General features: G+C 38.6%; 1 protein-coding gene across 1 annotated transcript in view; it reads left to right on the top strand.

Annotated features, from left to right (window-relative positions):
- The first annotated feature begins 1,640 nt into the window (after positions 1-1,640).
- The window catches only part of ARMC3 (armadillo repeat containing 3), a 114,308-nt gene continuing 94,644 nt past the window's right edge, over positions 1,641-21,304 (top strand). The window contains exons 1-3 of the mRNA XM_031651932.1: positions 1,641-1,681; positions 5,364-5,412; positions 19,575-19,692. Of these exons, the coding sequence (XP_031507792.1) occupies positions 1,656-1,681; positions 5,364-5,412; positions 19,575-19,692 (193 nt within the window). The 5' untranslated portion in view covers positions 1,641-1,655. The remainder of the gene's footprint in view (positions 1,682-5,363; positions 5,413-19,574; positions 19,693-21,304) is intronic.

Below are 21,304 nucleotides of genomic sequence, written 5' to 3'. Positions count from 1 at the left end.
TTTTATTTGTTTTTACATTTTAGATGAGGCATGGGAGAGGCTTCCACATAATTATATACTGACAGGAAAAAACATGGAAGACACGGAGCAGCTGGAAGATACAGGTGTATATTTTTCAAAGTCCAATCATATAACACTTGATGACGCTTATATTCTTGAAACTCCCTCCTTGGTTTCCTTGATACTCCTTGGTCTTAATCCTTTTCCTACTTCCATGACCATTACTTAAGATCTTTTCTATACAGAAATCACACCGGGCATTTGACCATGGAAAACTGAAAAGAAATAATTGTTATAAAGCTGTTTATCAGGCAATTTAAAGGACGAGAAGAGAACATAAGATACATAAAAGTAGCAATTATAAGAAGCATCTATCATTCTTAGGACTGGGAGACCAACAGGGGCCAGTAGGAGATGGAATTTGCAAAGTCAAAGAGGAGAGGGAGAGACTTTTTGCTAAAAGCAATCAAAAAGTATTTTATGAAGATGGCATTTGAGCTGGGCTTAATTAAGTGGAAATGAAAGAATATTTCAGGTGTTGCACATGACCTGGAAAATAGAAGCTACTTTATAAGCATTTGTTGAAAAATCAAGTGATGAATAGATAAGCAAAAAAATCTAGAGAAAAGTGTGGAAAATTTTGGTAACAGTGTTTGGCTGGAGCTTGGGTGGTGGAGAGCGGTTGAAAATGAGGTTGCACAGATGGAATAGAGAAGGAGCAGACAGTCTTGAATTCCAGGCCAATGTGTTGAAAATGTATCTTAGGATGCCGCTGACATTTGATTAGGGAAGTGACAAGACTGGAACGATGATTTCTGGAATGCCGATTTGCCTGTGATATATAGAAAGAACTGTAAGGAGAGAGGAACTCAAGTCATCAGCCAGAAGGCCAAAAAATGACGAGCTGGATTGAAGTGACAGTAAGGATATGAAAAAGGGAACAAGCAGGAAACAAAATGTAAGCCGCCAAGAAGTGGCTGAAGTGATGACTGTGGTTGGGGGGCATGGGAGGACGAAGGGAAGCTGAAGCTCCTTCTGAGTCAAGGCGATTGGAAGAATGACAGGAAGAGGAAAGAAAGAGGAAGAGAGAATGGGCTTTGAAGGGCCATGAGAAGTTCTGTGGGAACGGATTGGACATCCTAGTGCAGGGAAACGTGGCAGTGCAGGTCTACAGCTTAACGGAGCCTGGGTGGGAGGTGGCTGATGTGGGTTTCATCTGCACAGAGATTCTGGCTGACGCCTGTATTTGGAAGAATGCAATAGTGTTTGCGTATTTGAACCTACAGCCAGTCCTCGGGCCAGAAGCTGAGGCTGAACTGCCTCCTGATTTACAGCTTCCACCCCCAGTTTCCATTCTCCCCTAAAGCACTGGATTCAGGTAATCGCGGACGCACTTGGCTCCTCCCGCACTGACCGCTGCCCTCGGCGGGACAACCGGCGCCCTCGCAGCCCGGTGCGTTCCCAGGGCTCAGGCGCGCAGGCGCGGCGCAGCGTCGCCTAGCAACGAGGCACAACAAGGGACTGGCGGTTAACGCCCAGGGCATCTGCTGGGTTTGCGGAGCAGCTACTCGGCGGGATCTCCCCGCAGGTAAAGTTAGCCCCTCAGGGTAGGGAGGCCCAAGGCCTCCTACCTGGAAAACCTGGGAAAGGAGAAGATGCCACGTGGGCGCAGACTGCTGGGGTCAGTGAGGCAACACCTTGCTGGGCGTTGTTGGTTCCTGCCCGTGCCCGCAGGGTTAGACGGGGCTTGGGGTGGGTTTCGTAAGCATCCCGCCACCTCCCATTCAACAGGTGACAAAACTGAGGCCCAAGAGGGTATCTGAGGTGAGATCAAGTCAGATTCCGTTACTTGACCGTGAGCAACTCAGAAGTAGCCTCGATTTCTCGAGCCCTACTCCTCCTTAAATCTTCTCAAAGCAGAACTCATTAGAAAATATTTAAAATCATAGGCTGAACGTTCACGAGGAACAAATACAAAGGACCAATCAACTCGTGAAAAAAAATAGCTCCAGTAGTCAAGAAGATGCATTTTTAGAGAAGAATTGTTTGCATATCCAATGCCCTGAAGTTTTCACACAGTTAATTTACTGTTAGAGATTTATCCTAAAGAAATAGTTGGGGATATGGATGAAAATTTTATGTTCAAGGACGTTCTTTGCAGCCCTGTCTATATTTGCAGAAAATTAGAAACAAATTTCAATAATCAGAGACTGGCTAGATAGCTAATGGATTTTAAAATATTTGAAATGGCATGTTATGCTAATCCACTGGAGATGACTGAAGCAATGAAGGGAAACTGAGACTTCATGAGTTTGTTAATTTAAGAATTTAGTGGGAATATGAACCCAGGAAGGGAAGGTGAAAGTAGGGGATAGAAATTCAGACAGAGATGTTAAAATTGCTTTAGAAAAACACACAAAGCCGGGCACGGTGGCTCACGCCTGTAACCCCAGCACTTTGGGAGGCTGAGGCAGGTGGATCGCCTGAAGTCAGGAGTTTGAGACCAACCTGGTTAATGTGGGGAAACCCGTCTCTACTGAAAATACAAAAATTAGCTGGGCATGGTGGCGAGTGTCTGTAATCCCAGCTACTCAGGAGGCTGAGGCAGAAGAATCACCTAAACCTGGGAGGTGAAGGTTGCAGTGAGCTGAGATCAGGCCACTCTCCAGCCTGGGCAACAGAGTGAGACTCTGTCTCAAAAGAAAAAAGAAAAAGAAAAAAGAAAAGAAAAGAAATAGTATTGATCTCTCTGAGCTTATCTTTAGGTGATTTTTATTTTATTCATTGTGCCCTTGTTTTCCAAATTCTCCACAGTGAAATGTATTACCCTCGTAAGGATCATCTCCGTAGCTCATTGCCACGGGCCTATGTCAGCTGTTCAGTCTCTCCTCCATTAACTATCATACCCAGTATGGTGATAAAACACATAGGCTTTTTTCTGGCGGGGAGACAGAGTCTCACTCTGTCACTCAGGCTGGAGTGCAATGGCGTGATCTCAGCTCATTGCAACCTCCGCCTCCCGGCCTCAAGTGTTTCTCCTGCCTCAGCCTCCCCAGTAGCTGGGACTATAGGCACATGCCATTGCCACTCCAGGCTAATTTTTGTATTTTTAGTAGAGACAGGGTTTTGCCATGTTGTCCAGGCTGGTCTTGAACTCCTGACCTCAAGTGATCCACTCGCCTCAGCCTCCCAAAGTGCTGGGATTACAGGAGTGAGCCACCATGCCGGGTCATGATAAAACAACTTCATTCTCTAGTTTAGGAGACACTCTATCATTGCAATACTGTCTGTGTAAGCTCTTCTAACCTCTGCACTATGCAATTGCTCAAAAACACTATCTCGAAGTAGGAAAAATTAGTTCCTATGTGAAAATCAGATGATTTAAAACAACTTTATGCAGGTGTAATTTAATTGCTTCCTGAATATTATTCATAAGCAATTCTTTTATAAATCAAAGGCTGCTCTCTTGGAACTGGTTATAGAGTGCTATAAACTCTTTTTTTTTTTTTTCCCAGAGATTAATTGTAGGATAGATTCTCATTTGCCCAGAATAGTTTCTGCATGTCTGCCTGAAATATTATAGGCACAAGGTCTAGGGCCTGTTCACTTTTCAAGCACCTAAGGAAGATGTTTGAGATTTGGAAAAAAAATGCTTATATTGACTCTAAAATATGAAAAGAGAACTGAAAAATTAAGGTTAATTAAATGTTTTATTAATATAAATTTTTTATTACATTTGAAAACAATTTTCTCATTTTACAAGAATTTCCAGGTGTATGTACTGTTTGCTGAGTAATTTTGAATACAAATTTCAAAAGTTTTTATGATGCAAATGACATTTAATGGGCGATGCAGGCACATTTTAACATTTTAGTATATTGGCTATAGTGTGAATAAGTTGCACAGATCCTCAAAAATCTTACAAGTAGTGTGGTCTGAAGTTAGAGACCTGGAATAGATGCCTTTCAGAAGCATCTAGGAGTTTCTATGAAGACGTGGCTTTTTAATGTATGTGATAAATTTTGGTGTCTCTAATGCTAGGGGTTGCTTTTGATCCTTGACATGCAATTTGAGCTAACCCTCACACTGTAGATTCTCCCCAAGGATTTTCTACTTCCTAGGATTTCTACTGAGACTATAGTAATTTCCTTAAGGCTACGATATACCATTTAAGATTGCTCCTACGATATACCGTTTAAGATGGCTCTGATGCCGAACATAATTCCACAAACTCTCATTGAAGAAAACTAGATAGATTTCCTGGGTTATTCTAATAGACATTAACATCTTGAAATTTTTTTTTTTTTTTTTGAGACAGAGTCTCACTCTGTTGCCCAGGCTGGAGTGCAGTGGCACGATCTCGGCTCACGGCAGCCTCCACCTCCCAGGTTCAAGTGATTCTCATGCCTCAGCCTCCTGAGTAGCTGGGACTACAAGGCACATGCCACCACACCCAGCTGATTTTTGTAATTTTAGTAGAGACAGGATTTCACTATGTTGGCCAGGATGGTCTCAAACTCCTGACCTCATGACCCACCCACCTCAGCCTCCCAAAGAGCTGGGATTTACAGGCGTGAGCCACCCGCCCGGCCTGAAAAGTTCTTTGAACCCTGGCTGGGTTACTCCTCTGTGGTATGTTAACTAAGCATAAATCCCATTCCTTTCACTCTTTCCACACAGACATGGACATATGAGGACAAGTAGAAAGGAAGTAACCTCAGTTTTTCCCAGGATGTATCTCTTCAGATTTTTTTACTGCTTTTTTACTGAGCTGTGGATTATATGAGAGAAAACTTTTTATTATCCAGGGAAAGGACAAAAATGTTGATTCAGATCTGGTAGATTTTGTATACCATTTATAAGATCTTTACTCCTAGGAAAAATGGAGTTAATGAGGTTTATAAATATCAAATGCCGATTATGTACCAGACACTGTTGTAGGTGTTTGGGATACATCAGTAAAAGAAAATAGACAAAAACCTCTGCCTTGTGGCACAAACACTCTTGCAGGTCTCAAAAGTTACTTGATGGGCTTAGTCTCTTAGGCCCATCATAAGCAAGCTATAAAAAAGCTAAATGATTTCTTGTTATTTAAGTTATGCCACTAATATATTCACCTCCTTTCTAAACTGAAAGCCAGGACTAATGCTCAATGATCTTATCAATAAGTTCCTTAAAATTGCAGAGTTTGAAATTGGGATGTAGGTGACCTATTTGTATATATGTGATAATTTCTACACGTATTGCATTGTGTTTTAGGAGGTAAAAATTTAAAGGAGAAAAGAAACCTTCTGTCAAGGGCACAGGTAATTGAGAAATGTATGTGCAAATGTCACTTTAACATATATTGCATCTTTTTCCAGGATGGGTAAAAAGATAAAGAAGGAAGTAGAGTCTCCTTCTAAGGATGTGGTAAGTTTCTGATTTGAATATTAGTAGCACTTTAACAACCAGTTATAAAAATAAATTGTTCACACAGTTTGGCATGTACCAGTATATACATGAATATGCAATGGCAGAAGTCCAAAGTCTGACTAATGATAAGATTAGTCAGAGAAATCTAACATTATATAAACAAACATTTACAACATTGTCATTATATAATTAGCACAATTAGAGAGTAATTATTAGCTTTTCCAGTATGTAGATGGCATGTTTATAGCCTAGTTAATGAATAAATAGTTTGGGTTGTTCTTTTAAATACTTACCATTTACATTTGCCAGCCTCTCATTTATGTTAATTAATGAAGTGAATAACTGGAAGTTCTGCGATAGCTATTAGATATGTATATAAGGTTGTCTGGTGATGACCATTGCACATGAGAAGTCCCTATCCTTTCCAGTTCTATCGAGCGACTAGTCTGGAATCATCATCTTTATTCCAAATGCTAATTCATTCCCCACTAAAAGCTCTTCTCTCTTTAAAAACAGGATTTTATCTTATCTCTTTAAAGTTTATCAATTATTGAAAGGTTGTGTTAAAAGTGAAAAATGGCCTTTGACAATTTTCAGTTTAGAAACTTATTTTGAAACGGACATTTGGTGTGATTTCCTTCAGATAAAACAGGATTAGAAAAGAAATGAGTGAGTCCACAGACTCACAGAAATTTCAAATTTGAAGGAAACTGGGCTAATGGCAGAAGTCTGCCCCCAGCCTTGAGAGCTTTGTGGTTAAGACCCTGGGGGCCTTGAGCCAGCTCTGCCTCTTGCCAACTGTGTTATTGTGGCCAATTTGCCAAATTTGGCCAAGTTATTTCGGTGTTTTTTTTTTTTTTTTTTTTTTTTTTTAAGCTCCAAAATGGGAATCGTAATATCCAACTCATTCCTGTTGTTGTATGATTTAAAACAGAATAAGTTACATAAAGGTCTTAGTGCCTGGCACATAGCACTTGGAAAATAAGATCTATTATCATGAGAATCCTCTGGACTCTGCTTCTGAGACACACACACGCGCCCCTGTGCAATCCTCTAGGTATGATACTTCAATACAGTTGGGAACAAAATCTACAGAAGTGTCTGTCTTCCTGGGTCCAGGAAGCCTTTGCAGGGGTAGGCATTGTGATCTCATGAGATTTCATCATTCTGGCTGCTTCTCTTAGGACACATTCCCAAAATGTTGCAGATTCTCTTATTTTTTTCATCGCATCCAAGGTTTGTATTACCCCTCTTTTTGCTACCAAATAGCATTATTGGCATCTTATTAGCAAAAACATACTCTGATTAAAATTAGAATTATGGGACTAATAAACAATAGATGTATGTGTCCAATACACTTTCTATAACTTCATAATGTCTTGCTGATATCCTCCTCTGGACTCCAATCCTTGGGGACACAATGGAGAACTTGAGAAACACAGTCCCAGTGGTTAACAAAATAGAGTTCTTGCTCCCTCAGCTCCCAACAGCCTTGGAGGTAGCCAATGGCGGGTGTAACATTGACCAATGGTCCTTACTTTTCCTTGTCTTTCCCAGGGGACTTCCACCCTTCTACTTTGACTGTAAAACTGACAGAGTGTTGGGAGGCCCGGGTGGATCACGAGGTCAGGAGATCGAGACCATCCTGGCTAACACAGTGAAAACCCATCTCCACTAAAAATACAAAAAATTAGCCGGGCGTGGTGGCGGGTGCCTGTAGTCCCAGCTACTCAGGAGGCTGAGGCAGGAGAATGGCATGAACCTGGGAGGCGGAGCTTGCAGTGAGCTGAGATCGCGCCACTGCACTCCAGCCTGGGCGACAGAGCAAGACTCCATCTCAAAAAACAAACAAACAAACAAAAACTGACAGAGTGGTATTAAAATAATATATAAGCCCTTTTCTACAGTATTTGTTCTCATACTTCAAAGCAGTATGCCACAATTTACAGTATCTTAACCTGGAACTTGTTCCAGAATATACCTCTAAAGTCAATAAAGGTTTATTCTATACATTGTAAATGAAAACCACATTTAAAAAGAAATATAACTACTTAAGAAAATAAACTTTTCTCTGTCAACTAATTGCAATTTCTTCTTATACGTTTCCTAGATATATTGTTTCCAAAGACTTTAATTTTTATCAGACTTTCCTCTACAGGTTAAAATGAGTAATAAAGACAGCAAGAAAAGTGTTGGCAATAGGATTAAAACAAAAAGCTCCCTTTGCTTTTCTTAATATTCTCATTTGTAGTAACATTAATATATGCATATATGGTACTGATTTACATCTTCTTCTCATGAAAGAGACACTAACTAAGAAGATGCCTACATATGGAAAAGATATGGCTTGATCAACCAATACAACTATATTCTTCCTTTCCAAATCATTTTCATATCTGGCCAAAAGGCTGTTTGTGATGCTTTAATAAAAGGAAAATTTACGGTGGAATATTGCATAAAAGAATTCCTAATAGAAATGACTCTACTAGGCCTGATTTAGTATAAGGCAAGATATCCAGTGACTAAGAGTACAGGCTCTGGGGCTATCCCACCTGAGTTTGGGTCCTTACTCCATTATCCACTTCTGCCCATCTTTGAACTTGGGTGAACTTTCTAACGTCTGTGCACCACAGTGAGGATGTGATACTGCTTAATTCATAGGAAGACCCACTCACATCAGTGAAGTAAGGTTAGATAAATGTAAGATGCTTAGAACAGTGCCTGGCATTAGGTAAGAGCTTGGTAGATGTTGTTATTAATGATGTAGTCGAGGGTGCTGTTCATCATTCTACAGAACTGAACAAGTTTGTATGAACTGTCAAAGGAGACAGGGAAGTCAGGGATGAAGCATGGAAGACCAGCTGGCCACTGAAGTCTCCTGAGGCCTGGTGTGTGGCCATCATAATTTATGGTCAGATCTTTGAGTTTGCAAGCATGGAAATTGTAGTCTTTTAATATTTCAGAGGTGATTGAGCTTCAGTGGATAAAGCCACAAGATCTAAACTCCCAAGAGATGATGACCTGGCCCTGGAACCATAATGATTAAGTATCAAGTTAACTGAATATTTATGCTAATGAGTCAGGACTTTCTTTCCTTAGTTAAATGCACACAGGAAGCTAAGCAGGGTGAGTATAGAATCACAGCAATGGAAAATAGTAGAACATGCCCCCTCAGCCGCACAACCAAATCCAATTCCTGGGAAGAGGGTGAGGTCTCCTGGGTTTTCCTGGACATCCTTCATCAATCTCAGAACTCAACCTTTCATTCTTTGTCATAGACTGACAACAGTACTGTGGACTTTAAAAGATAAATAAATAAATGGCCTGTGCCTGCACTATTGGGCAGCACAGAATCAGAACATTTTTATCATTGAAAGCCTATTGGACAGCACTATTCTAGATAGTATTATTCCTTAACAGAGACATAAAAATATTCTAGAAGCCTATGGCCACTCAAATTGACTGGGCTTAAAATTCAAAGTTTAGCCAGAATGCTTCCATTTACTTTCATTCTTCTTGTAAATAATTTTATCACTTATTTTGCTATGTAAAAAAGTTGTATGAACTTCTTTTCCCATCTTTCTCCCTCCTCAAAGTTAAACACTATGAATTAATAAAAAATATAAATTCATAAACAATATACCTATATAAAACCATATAGATAATTTTCAGCTTGCTCATCTTACTCCAAAAGTTTGCTACTTTGATCAGGTTATAAAGCAAACTAAAAGCTATTTTAGCTACTTTCATTTTAATCTTTAGACATTTTAGCAAATTTTTACTGATGTCTAGATATTCTCTACTGAAAGTTCCTATTAGATGAATGCTGTCTACCTCCTCCTGTTTATCTATCTCTCTTTTCCTATACAATTAGTGCCTCATGATCTGGGACGACTGCTGTTGTAAACATATTGAAATTGAAATTTTAAAAGTCTTTTATTTGTACTTATTGGCACCGTAAAAATCACTCAACTGCGATGATCTCTATTTTCACTGAGGTCATCTTTGTAATTTTGTATTTTTTTTTAGACCTATGCCAATACTACAACCACTAGGCACATGTGGTTATTAAAATTTGAACTTACAATGATTAAAATTATTAATTTTAAAGGCTAGGTGCAGTGGGTCACATCTGTAATCCCAGCACTTTGGGAGGCTGAGGTGGGAGGATCGCTTGAAGCCAGGAGTTCAAGATCAGCCTGGGAAAAACAGCAAGATTCTGTCTCTATTTTTTTAAAAGGAAGTTAAAAATTCAGATTCTCAGTCACATTAGGTACATTTCAAATGCTAAAGAATAAAGAACCGCTTGTGACCTGTGACTACCATATTGGATAGCACAAAATCAGAACATTTTCATTGCTGAAGTGCTATTGGACAGCACTATTCTAGGCAGTATTATTCCTTAACAGAGACATAAAAATATGTCTAGAAGCCTATGGCCACTCTAATGGACTGGGCTTAAAATTCAAAACTTAGCCAAAATGCTTCCATTTTCTTTCATTCTTTTTGTAAATAATTTTGTTTTATCACTTATTTTTGCAAAGAGTGTGAAATTATAGTTTCTCAACAAGCTTGTTGGTGACTGTGACTTTCTTATGGGAAAGCAGATGGGATATGTAACGACAGCACAGTATTATTTATTTAGTCACATGGCACTCTGTTATAGCTATCATTTTATTCTCAGTGCCCTTTTTAATAAAAAATTACTATAACGGTACAGGCTCCGTAGGAGAAACAAGTGTCATGCCAAGTTTCTCTACTCTCTGCCAAACATTGGTATTTCCTCTTCTTTGTCAGCCCATTGGATGGCAACTCTTAGTCTGAAGCTTCCCTTTAAGCTTCTCATCCCCCATATTATCTTTTTCTTCTTCTTTTTTTTTTTTTTTTTTTTTTTGAGACAGGGTCTTGCTCTGTCTCCCAGGCTGGAATGCAATGGCACAATCATGGCTCACTGCAGCCTCCACCTCCCAGGCTCAAGTGATCCTCCCTGCTCAGCCTCTTGAGTAGCTGGGACTAAAGGCACACACCACCATACCCAGCTAATTTTTGTATGTTTTGTAGAGACAGGGTCTCACTCTGTTGCCCAGGCTGGTCTCGAACTCCTGGGCTCAAGAGATCTTCCCACCTCGGCCTCCCAAAGTGCTGGGATTACAAGCATGACTCACCGCACCTGGTCTTTAAAATTAATTTTAATTATTATAGAATCACATTTAAATAACCACATGTGACTATTAAATGATATTTACTAAAGCTTATGTTTAAATGTATTTTCGTGTACTCTACCTACTCCTCTGACACTTGTTTTTCTATGGCGATCATGACATACCTGTGCTTAACCATTGTATCCTTATTCACATGCTTATATAATCAGCTTGAAAAATATAGAAACATGAGAGGTCTCTGGGATGAAAGTTCCAAGAGGGAAGGGAAATCTGTTTTGGATGTGGGTTGGTAGAGAAGATGGCCAGCTGGGACATGAGGGAAGGTGCCGTAAGTGGTGAAGACGATCTAAGGCTGTGGTTTTTAGGAGTTTGCGGGGCAATCAAGGAGCCTTTTGAAGGTAGGTTGGGAACTGTGGACCCTCCTCCCTCTGAAATGTACTCCAAGTGTTTTACATGTAATTTCACATAGAGGATGTACCCCCAAAGCCTACTGATAGCTCCATGGACCTCAGATTCAGAGCCCTCTCTCCTGACATCAGCAAACAGTACACAGTTAAGGCACTTTAAGGCCACAAGAATAGAAAAAGTTTCCAGGGGCACTTTCATACATTCTTTACAGACATTTTCCAAGTACTTCCATCTTCCAGGTATTGTCCATAGGTGATGGAGACAGAGAAACAGCATGGTCCTTTGCCTGAAGAAATGTATTTATTTGCTGGACAAATATAGAGTGCCTACCATATGCAAGCATTCTTCCACATCCTGGGCATAAAGATGGGGAGAAAGGAAAGTTCAGGCCCCAAGGCAGCTTATATTATAGTGGGAGAAACAGTCAATTAATAACAATATAATTCAGATAGTGAGACGATGAATGAAGAAAAATAAAGTCGGATATGGTAAGGAGTGTGATGGGGCCTCTTTAAATAGAATCTTGGTCAGGGCAGGCCTTCTTGGTGGGATCTCAACCAAAACACACTTAAATGAAACGAGGAGGTGTTCTGTGCAAATCTGGGAGGGGAACCCAGCCAGACCACACTGCCTTATGCAGTGTGTTTGAGGAACGCCAGGAAGGTTAGTGTGGCAGGAGATTAGTGAGCAAGTTGTAGGAGGGGGTCACAAAGATGGCGAGATGGTGACGACCATGTAGGACATTAGGCTATGTTAAGCAAGTTGGATTTTTTCCTAATGTGCACAAAAGAGAATTCATTGGAATGTGACAAAGAGAGGAGTAGTGACATCTGATTTGTATTTAAAATGAAAAATAAGATTGTTCTAGCTACAATGTGGGAGAAACATGAAAACTGGAAGAGCAGCTTGGAAGTTGTTACAAGTCAGATTGGATATGTGCAGTTAAGATCTAATGGCAGCTTGGACCCAGGAAGTCGCCATGAAGAAGATGAGATGTGGCCAGAGTGAGGAGGAGCTTTGAAGGTCGAGCTGGCAGGATATGCTGATGGGTAGGACATGGAGTGTGAGAAGGGGACAAGTTGAGAAATCAAGCCTGAGCAACGGAGCGAATGGAAGTACAATATACTGAAGCAGACATGTAAATCAAAGACATAATGCAGTGTGTTAAATTCAGAAAAATAACAGCTGTGGAAGAAGAGAAAGAAAAGCAAGCAGGCAAGCCCAGTCATCCAAGGAATTTCAACCCCCAAACCACCATGAATAAAAACAATAAAAAGAGAGATGGAGGCCTGACAATTAAATACACCATAACTCTCTATAGTTTCAAGTATTATTGTATTATTTTCTTTAGAAATGAAATAAAACTCTCAAAAAGTCCTGGGTGACATGGTGCTCCCACATGGTGGCTTTAGTGCGAACTATTTTGGTAAGTTAATGAGGGTGAAAGTCAGATTGGATATGTGCAGCAAGGAGTGAGAGTGAGACAAGTAAATATTCGTAAGGTTTTTGATTGTGAAAGACAAGGAAGTGTAATGTGGTATATGGAGGATGATTACTATCTAAGGAAAGTTGGTTTTTATTTTAAAAGAGTTTCAAGAAATCAGAGTTCAGGGAGGATAAGGTGGCTGCAGTTTGCAGGGTAGAGTACCAAAAAGAACCAACATACCGCAATAGCTCCAGAAATCCGGTTAATGGTCCTGTGGATTCTCTGAATTCTAATTTGTATGGGGTGAAACTCCACATGGCGAAGGACATGCATGAACAACTCTCAGGGTGCTATAAGTCACATCCTTTCTAGAGCTCGCACCGGTCTGGGAAGCACGTAATTTGCTTGGAAGGCATGGAGGGTCTTATTGAATACCTGGGGCATTGAGAAGAGTCCCCAGAAAAGTCATGCCTTAATAGTCGTGTGGCTAAACTCAGTCCCACAGTAAAGGTTTCTCTAGTCGTGCCCTACCTAATAAAACTTAAAGACAGGCTTTAAATAGATTAACCTGATCCATAAGTAAAACAACTGCCTGCCAGAACAAACTTCAATATACTTTAAGGAACACTCCTCCTCCCCCAGCCCCCAAAAGAATCTAGATGCTCAGCTACATAATTTTCACAACGCCCAGTATCCAATACAAAATTATTCGGTATGCAAAAAAGGAAAATGTGACCTAAAACCAGGAGAAAATCAGTTAATAAGTCAACAGAGGAGGTAAAATGGGATACTAAAAAATACCAAATTAACTGAGAAAAGGCAGGATAAAAGGAACAGGGAGCAAATGTGACCAAGTGAAAACAAATAGCAAGATGATCAATTAAAATCCAACCATATCAATAACCACATTGGATATAATCTAATATTCCAATAAAAAGTATTGTCCAACTGAGTAAAAAAGCAAGACTCAACTCTAACCTGTCTATAAGAATCTTCCTTTACATATGAAGGTACACATAAAAATAAAAACATAATAAAAGATATATACCATGCAAACACTAATCATAAGAAATCTGGAGCACCTATGTTAATACCAAATGAAATATATTACAATTGCAGGACAAAGAATATTACCTGAGAAAAAGATGGACATTTTATAATGATACAAAGGTTTATTTTTCTAATGGTCCTAAGTGTTATTCACCTAATAACACAAGTTTAAGATACATGATGGCAAAAAAGGCTATGCGATAGCATAAGAAACAATGAAATGCTTAGACATTTGTTTAACAAAATAAAATCAATACCTATATGCTGAAAACTGTGAAACATTCCTGAGACAAATTAAGACCTAAATAACTGAAGAGATAAAAGTACTACGTTGGATACAGATACATTGCTGATGGGAATGCAAATGGTAGAACTACTTTGGAAAACTAAATTGTATTTTTTTCTTTTTTGAGACAGGGTCTCACTCTGTTGCCCAGGCTGGAATGTAGTGGTATGATTGTAGTTCATGGCAGACTTGAACTCCTGGGTCAAGCAATCCTCCCACTTCAGCCTCCCAAGTAGCTAGGACTACAGGTGCGCGCCACCACACCTGGCTAATTTTTTAACTTTTTGTAGAGATAGGGTCTCACTATGTTGCCCAGGCTGGTCTTGAACTCTTGGCCTCAAGTGATTCTCCCGCCTCAGCCTTCCAAAGTGCTGGGATTACAGCCATGAGCTGCAGTGCCCCAAAATTATATTTTTTTTACAAAGTTAAACATGCACTTGCCAGACAAGCCAGAAATTTTACTTCTAGGCATTTGCTCAAGAGAAATGAAAATATTTGTCCATAAGAAGACTTGTATAAAAATGTGCATGGCAGCTTTATACATAATGGCTCCAACCTGAAACAACCCAGAGGTCCATCGACAGTTGAATGGATAAACAAATTGTGATATACAATGGGATACTACTCAGCAGTAAAAAGAAAGGCAAAAACAAATGAGATCCATGAAACATGGATCCCAAAAATATTCTGCCACATGAAAGAAGCCTACACAAAGGGTCCCTATGTAGTAATTTCATTACTACTAGGTTATAGGACAGGCAAAACTGATCTGTAGTGAAAGAAAGGAGATCAGTGGTTGTCTGGGACCAGTCATAGGAGGGGAATTAACTGCAATGAGGCAAGAGAGAATGTTTTGGGGCATGGAAATCTTCACATATTGTTTGGAGTGGTTGGTTACACAGATCTGTTTTTTAAAATTCTATACAGATGTATACATTCCTCAAAACTCATCAAACTTACACTGAAAATAACTTCATTGTATTGCATCTAAATTGGCCTTTTGTAAGTTGGATTCAAAAGAAGTAATGGAGGAATTTAGTAGACAGGGAGGAGTTGACTACTCATGAGACAAAAGGGATGATTAATAATATAAAGTATTATTAATTTATATTATATTAATAATATAAAGTATTATAAGATGAGAATGTGTCCATTCTGTGAAAATAGGAGATTGAGTTATCTAATGTGCTAGTCTTAGTGTCTGGCACTTAATAGGGATTCAATAAATGTTTATTAAATACATGAATTAATTAATGAAAGTGAGTGAGTAAAAAAAAAGCCAAAGCACCTATTAGGGATTGGCCTTGGATATTTTCTTTGATGTAATAGAAGAACATGTGCAGATATAGGTAGATTTGAATTTGCAAGTTGGAAGTTGATGGAGTTTCCATCTGGTAACTTTATTTTTTCTGAAAATTTTGCTGGGTGAGGAGGAAAGAAAGGGGGAAGTAGGAGTGTTAAATGTTCAAGGATAGTAGAAATCTTTGAAATAATTTTGTTCTTTTGAGAAGGAGAAATCAAGTTTACAAAAGAAATGTAGAAACCTGGTGTGCAGTGAGGCCCTCTCAATTGCTGGTCATGAATTTACAATGATACTAACTTTCTTCTAGTTTAACATTCTTTGAGAATGGTTGGACACTTGGGTACAAATGCAAAGAAGAAAATACTAGTGTTCACTTGTGGTATGGGTTTCAGAAGATTCATCTGATGATAAGACAGACAAGGAGGTTTAGGGTTTAGCAGAAGTGTTATTCAGATAACAGAACGTACAATCTAAGCAACTTAAGAGGGGAAGAAGGGAGAAAGCTGATACAGGGAGAGAAAGCAGAGGGAGTAAATGGACTGGGGATCCAAATGCAATTGAAGAATCTCTGTAGTGGGAGTAGTTGAAAAAGTCAAGCTATATCTCTCACCACTTGCTGGTTGGCTACCAAGAACCCCTCAGAACCTGAACACTGTGGGTGCTGTAGGAAACCAATCTATAGGCAGATAAAGAAAAATTAATGGTTTTCAAGCATAATAGCAGAAGACAAAGCTGAATGATAGATGAATGCTACTGAGTCAGAATTAGCGAAAGAGACAGGAGAGAACTTTCAAAAGTAATGAGAACACTTCTCTTCTGTCTAGATATAGTGGTAGCAGGTAGCAGGTAGCAGCAGGCATTTCTCCAGCTACAATAACTATGAAAAGCAGATGGACTTAAAACTACAATTGAAGAGCTTTGGAAAGGCAAATTAAAAAGACTGATAATACCAAGCATTGGTGAGGATGTAGAGCAACTGGAACTCTCATTCATAGCTGGTGGGAAAGTAAATTGATAAAACCGCTTTGGAAAACTGTTCAACAGTACCTATGAAAGGGAAATATATGTCTACCCTATGACTCATCAATTCCATTCCTAGATATATACCCAAGAGAAATGAATGTATATATCCACAAAAAGACATGTAAAAGAATATTCATTGTGATTTATGATTTCCTCAAACTGGAAAGAAAAGAACCCAAACTGGTGTATTTATGTAATGGAATACATTATATAGCCATAAGAAATATGACTTAGCTATATAAGCAAAAATGTGAAAGAACTGCAATAGGTATTGCACTGAGCTAAAGAAAACAAATAAGAAGGAGTGAATGTTGTATGATTCCTTATATGAAGTTCAAAAATGGAAAATTAAGTGATTATTTTAAATAACTGAAGAGATAAAAGAATAATGTTTCTCTCTCATGGGGGCAGGGTGGCTTAGGAAAGGAGTGTGAGGAAACCTTTAGAGATACTAGAAATGTTCTATATCTTAGTTGGAGAGATCTGAATTAATATTCTTTAATAAAATTAAAGATCAAGTGGAAGAAATACCTAATAACACAAACAAACTGAGTCGATTTTGCTTTTTAATCCAATCTAACAGACTTAGTTGAATTTATTTACCCTAGTGATGTTTATTTTGGTCATTGACATATTTGATTTTATTCCTATCATTCTATTTGAAGTTGCGGTTTTTCTTTGCTATGTTTTCATCTTGTAATTTCTTTTGTATTTTCTGTCCCTTTTCTGAATTGAGCAATTTTCCTTTGTTTCCTTTTCTTTCTGGCAGTGTGGAACTTTGGTTACTTGTTGGTAGCCTATCTATTAAATACACATTTTAACCTGCATTTTTTCTATTAATGTAAAAATAAAAAATAGCTAGGCAACATGCCTCTTTTTTAAAAACCAAAAATTTTCTTTACCTGTTTTGTTGAAAAAAAAAAATCTGTTTTAATTCCAAGCCGCTATTAGTTTTTTTTTTCCTTATAAATCATTATCACTTCAGGAATCCTTTCTTAAGAATTGCATTGGCCGGGCGAGTTGGCTCATGCCTGTAATCCCAGCACTTTGGGAGGCTGAGGCGGGCGGATTCCCTTCGGTCAGGAGTTCGAGACCAGCCTGGACAACATGGCAAAACCCCATCTCTACTAAAAATACAAAAAATCAGACACCTGTAATCCCAGCTACTCGGGAGGCTGAGACAGGGAGAATCGCTTGAACCCAGGAGGCGGAGGTTGCAGTGAGCTGAGATCGCGCCATTGCACTCTAGCCTGGGCAACAGCGCGAGACTCCATCTCAAAAAAAAAAAAAAAAAGAAAAGAATTGTATTATGATTCACAACATCATCTGCAACATTTAGTAAGCTAAACAGCAGAATACATTTTACTGCATTTTTTGATCTACCACTGTTGTTTTTATATTTTGGTCCTCCCAAGTTTTGGCTGGAGATTTTGCCTGAGCAATTTGTTTAAGAGCGTATGGTTGATACACTTTTTGAGTTTGTGAATGCCCGAACATCTGAAAGATAACCTAGCCAGATATAAACCTTCCAGAGTCATAATCCTTTTCCCTTGGATCTTTGTTGATTATCTTCCATAAACAGTCAGGAGAAGGAAAAGTATAAGGTCATTTGCTGAGGTCTTTTTTCTTATTATTCAATATTATTTCTGCTTCTTCTTGTGTATTTTCTGTTTGGTGAAGCTAATATTTTATCCACCATAAATAAACATTTATTCCCATTTTAAACCATCTTGTGTTATTTTCCCCATTTGCATATCCTTCCTTCTTATCGCCATCCATCCCATTTTATCTGTTCTTCAAATCATATCTGAAGCATCCATGGAGATTTCTTTATTTACCCCAGTTTCAAATTAATTTCCCCACTCTCATCATAGTATTTATTGTCTCTGCCATATGTTTTGCACTTCATAAAATCCTAGAATTTTATATCTGGAAGAGATCATACTCCAACTTCCTAACTTTTCAGATTGAAAAAAGCTGTGGTCAGTGAGCCACATGTGTCACTTGGGTGATGTGAGGTACTCAGGAATTCTGGGGCTACCCTTTAAGACCTAAAGAAGATGGTTCTCAAGCCCCAAACCCTAACTACATTCAGAAGTCCTTCCTTAAGATTTCTGTGGATTTCCAGGGCCTTCAGGTCTCCTGATCAGTGTTGCAGCCAGCATCCTAGCCATTGCTCTTGGCTCAGCTAGAGGCCAACTTTTCTCATTGGATCATGTCGAGAAACACCAGTGCCACCAACCTGTTGTACACAACTGACTTTTTACTGAAGATTTGTCTTCTCTACAAGGGTCTAAGAGGTTTAAGAACAAGCAAGACTTTTGGAACTCTTATAGCTTCTAGTATAGAGGGAGCCATAGAAAAACAGCAGCTTTACTTTGGGTGTTAGACAATGCTGTTCTGAAATTCAGCAGCCATTTCTCTCCAAAAGGGAAGTTTAATCCTGGCTATGTCCTTTCAGGTCATTGTTTCTTGCCATCTTCTTTCTTCTTTACTCTTCCAAACTCACACAATTATGTTTCCTTGGAGTAATCAGAGTAATGTATTTCTGCATTCTCTACCTAAAACGAAACAATCTTAAAAATATTCCATGACATAGTAAGATGTCTATATAGGAAAGCCAACACAAAGAACCAGCTAAAGCTTTGAAATACAGTTTTTTTCCCTTATCCTAAAGAGAACTCCATCCTTCATTAGTCTCTGGAAATGGAAGAAAAATAGTGTAATAATTTGCTTTCTCCTCGATCACAGAAAGCCTCTATGTGCTATGAACAACAGTTCATTTCAGTTGCACATTTCGTTTCAATTACACATGAATTCTTAGGACACAGGTCTTCCTAGAGTCCTATACTTTTCTTTAGACTATATTATCATTTTCCCTGTTCCAGGTTTTATTCAATTTTACATTTTGTTATATGCTCTTTTCTAGTGCTTTATTGTTTTACATATGTAATTCCTGCTTTTCTAGAGTCTAGTGGTTGGAAAGCAAGTATTAATTATTGAGATGGTCATGAAATAAAATATATACAGGTATTCAAGGATTTTGTGTATTGAATAAGCATTATAATATGTCATTTGGTAAACATCTGTCATGCGCCAGATGACGTGCTAAGTGCTTTACATACATGGCCTCTACTCCTTTCCTTGCTCCTTTGAGATAGTACCTTTGAGATAGGTACTATTATCCTCATCAAACAGAAAAAGAAATTGACATTCTAGGAGCATAATTCATTTGATTCCACATGGCTAAATTGAGAAACTAGACCTGTCAGATTCCAAAACATTTTGCTCTTCCCACCATACCCCAGGCATTCCAGTGCTGACAATTGTTTCTCTAGTGGCTGATGTTTTTTAAATGAAAAACTTTGCGGTGCACTTATTGGGCAGTGACCACATCCTTTTTGCAAGATTACATTCTCTCTAAGTTTTAAGACCCATTCATTTTTAATGTGATTTTTAAAGCTCATATGTGAACCTGATAGTTTTCTTTCTGCTTTTCAGTTTGATCCATTAATGATTGAAAGCAAAAATGTAGCCACTGTGGTGTTAATGCTTCGTTCTCCAGAAGAGGAAATTTTGGCTAAAGCATGTGAAGCCATTTATAAATTTGCTTTAAAAGGTTTGGACTTTTTTCAGTTTATCTTTCCATTTCATTAATTTCTTAAAATATTTACTACCTCTTAGGCACTTTTCTTCCTAGTCTTTAACTTATTTGCTGTCAGATGAATTATTTCAGATAACCAGAATATTATTTAATGCATTACCTAAAAGCAATCTCTCTCCCTGAGTGCCTAGCTTAATCTTAAGGAGTAATTTAGTCACTGGGTAGGACAGTCATTCTGAAAGTTTCATTGTGGTTTTAGAAATTGTAAATGTCACAGAAACTAAAAGAACTCCTAATAGTCAAAGCTGGAACAATTAGAACAACAAAGTAAAGTAGTACTGGCTTATAATCCAAGTGGAAAATAAGTATCCATGAGTCCATACTGATATAAATAAATGAATGAATAAATGGAAGAGAAGAGACAAATGATTCCTAAAAGTTTATGTAGACACTCTTGACTTCAAGAAGGTGAAATATAACTCCCCACTCTTTGAGTGGGAGATGCACAGAGTGATTTATATCCAAACAGTACAACATAGAACTGGGGGAAAATAAGCTTATAATGGATAAACCTGACAAACACTACACCTCAGCTAGGTGATCAAAATCAACACCACCCATCTGGGCATGGTGGCTAATGTCTGTAATCTCAGCACTTTGGGAGGCCAAGGTGGGTGGATCACTTGAGCCCAGGAGTTTGACACCAGCCTTGGCAATGTGTCAAAGTCCCCTCCCTACAAAAAAAAAAAAAATACAAAAACTAGCCATGTGTGGTGGTGCATGATTGTAGTCCCAGCTACTAGGGAGACTGAGGTGGGAGGATCACTTGAGCCCAGAAGTTCAAGACCAGCCTTGGCAACATGGCAAAATCCCACCTCTACAAAAAATAAAAACGTAAGTCATGTGTGACGGCACATGTCTGCAGTCCCAGCTACTCAGTAGCCTGAGGTGGGAGGACTATTGACCCTGAGAGGCAGAGGTTGCAGTAAACTGAGATTGTGCCACTGCACTCCAGCCTAGGCAACAGAGAGACCCTGTCTCAAAAAACAAACCAACCAACCAACCAAAAAAAAAAAAAAAAAAAAAAACCCACCAACTGTGATAAGTCCTATTAATAATAAGTGCCCTTGACATGTGATAAAAATGACACTTTATTTCTGTGTTATTTTTCTTAAAAATCCATAACCCCAGTCTAATAATGATTTTTTAAAATCAGACAAATCCCGGTTCAGGTACAAAATACCTAGCTGATGCTCCTCAAAACTGTCATGGCTATCCACAACAGCCAAGTCTGAGAAACTCACATAATGGAGGCATTATGACTAATGACATAGGACGCTGGGACAGAAAGAAGATGATAGGTTAAAACTAAGGAAATCCGAATAACTAAGTACTTTAGTTAATAATAGTGTCTTCATATTAGTTCATTACTTGTAAAAAATGTACCATACTAACATCAAATGTTAATAATAGGGGAAACTAGGTCTGAGGTATGTGCAAACTCTTTGTACTGTTTTTGTAACTTTTCTGTAAAACTAATGTTGTAAAACAAAGCTTATTTAAACACTGTAAACATTACATATCAGGTTCTATTGAAAGGTTTATTCATAGGATTTAAAAACATACA

Source organism: Papio anubis, chromosome 11 (genome assembly GCF_008728515.1).
Source record: "Papio anubis isolate 15944 chromosome 11, Panubis1.0, whole genome shotgun sequence".
NCBI classification, from domain to species: Eukaryota; Metazoa; Chordata; class Mammalia; order Primates; family Cercopithecidae; genus Papio; species Papio anubis.
Note: the sequence above shows the minus strand (reverse complement) of the source record. Positions and strands in the feature narration are given on the sequence as shown.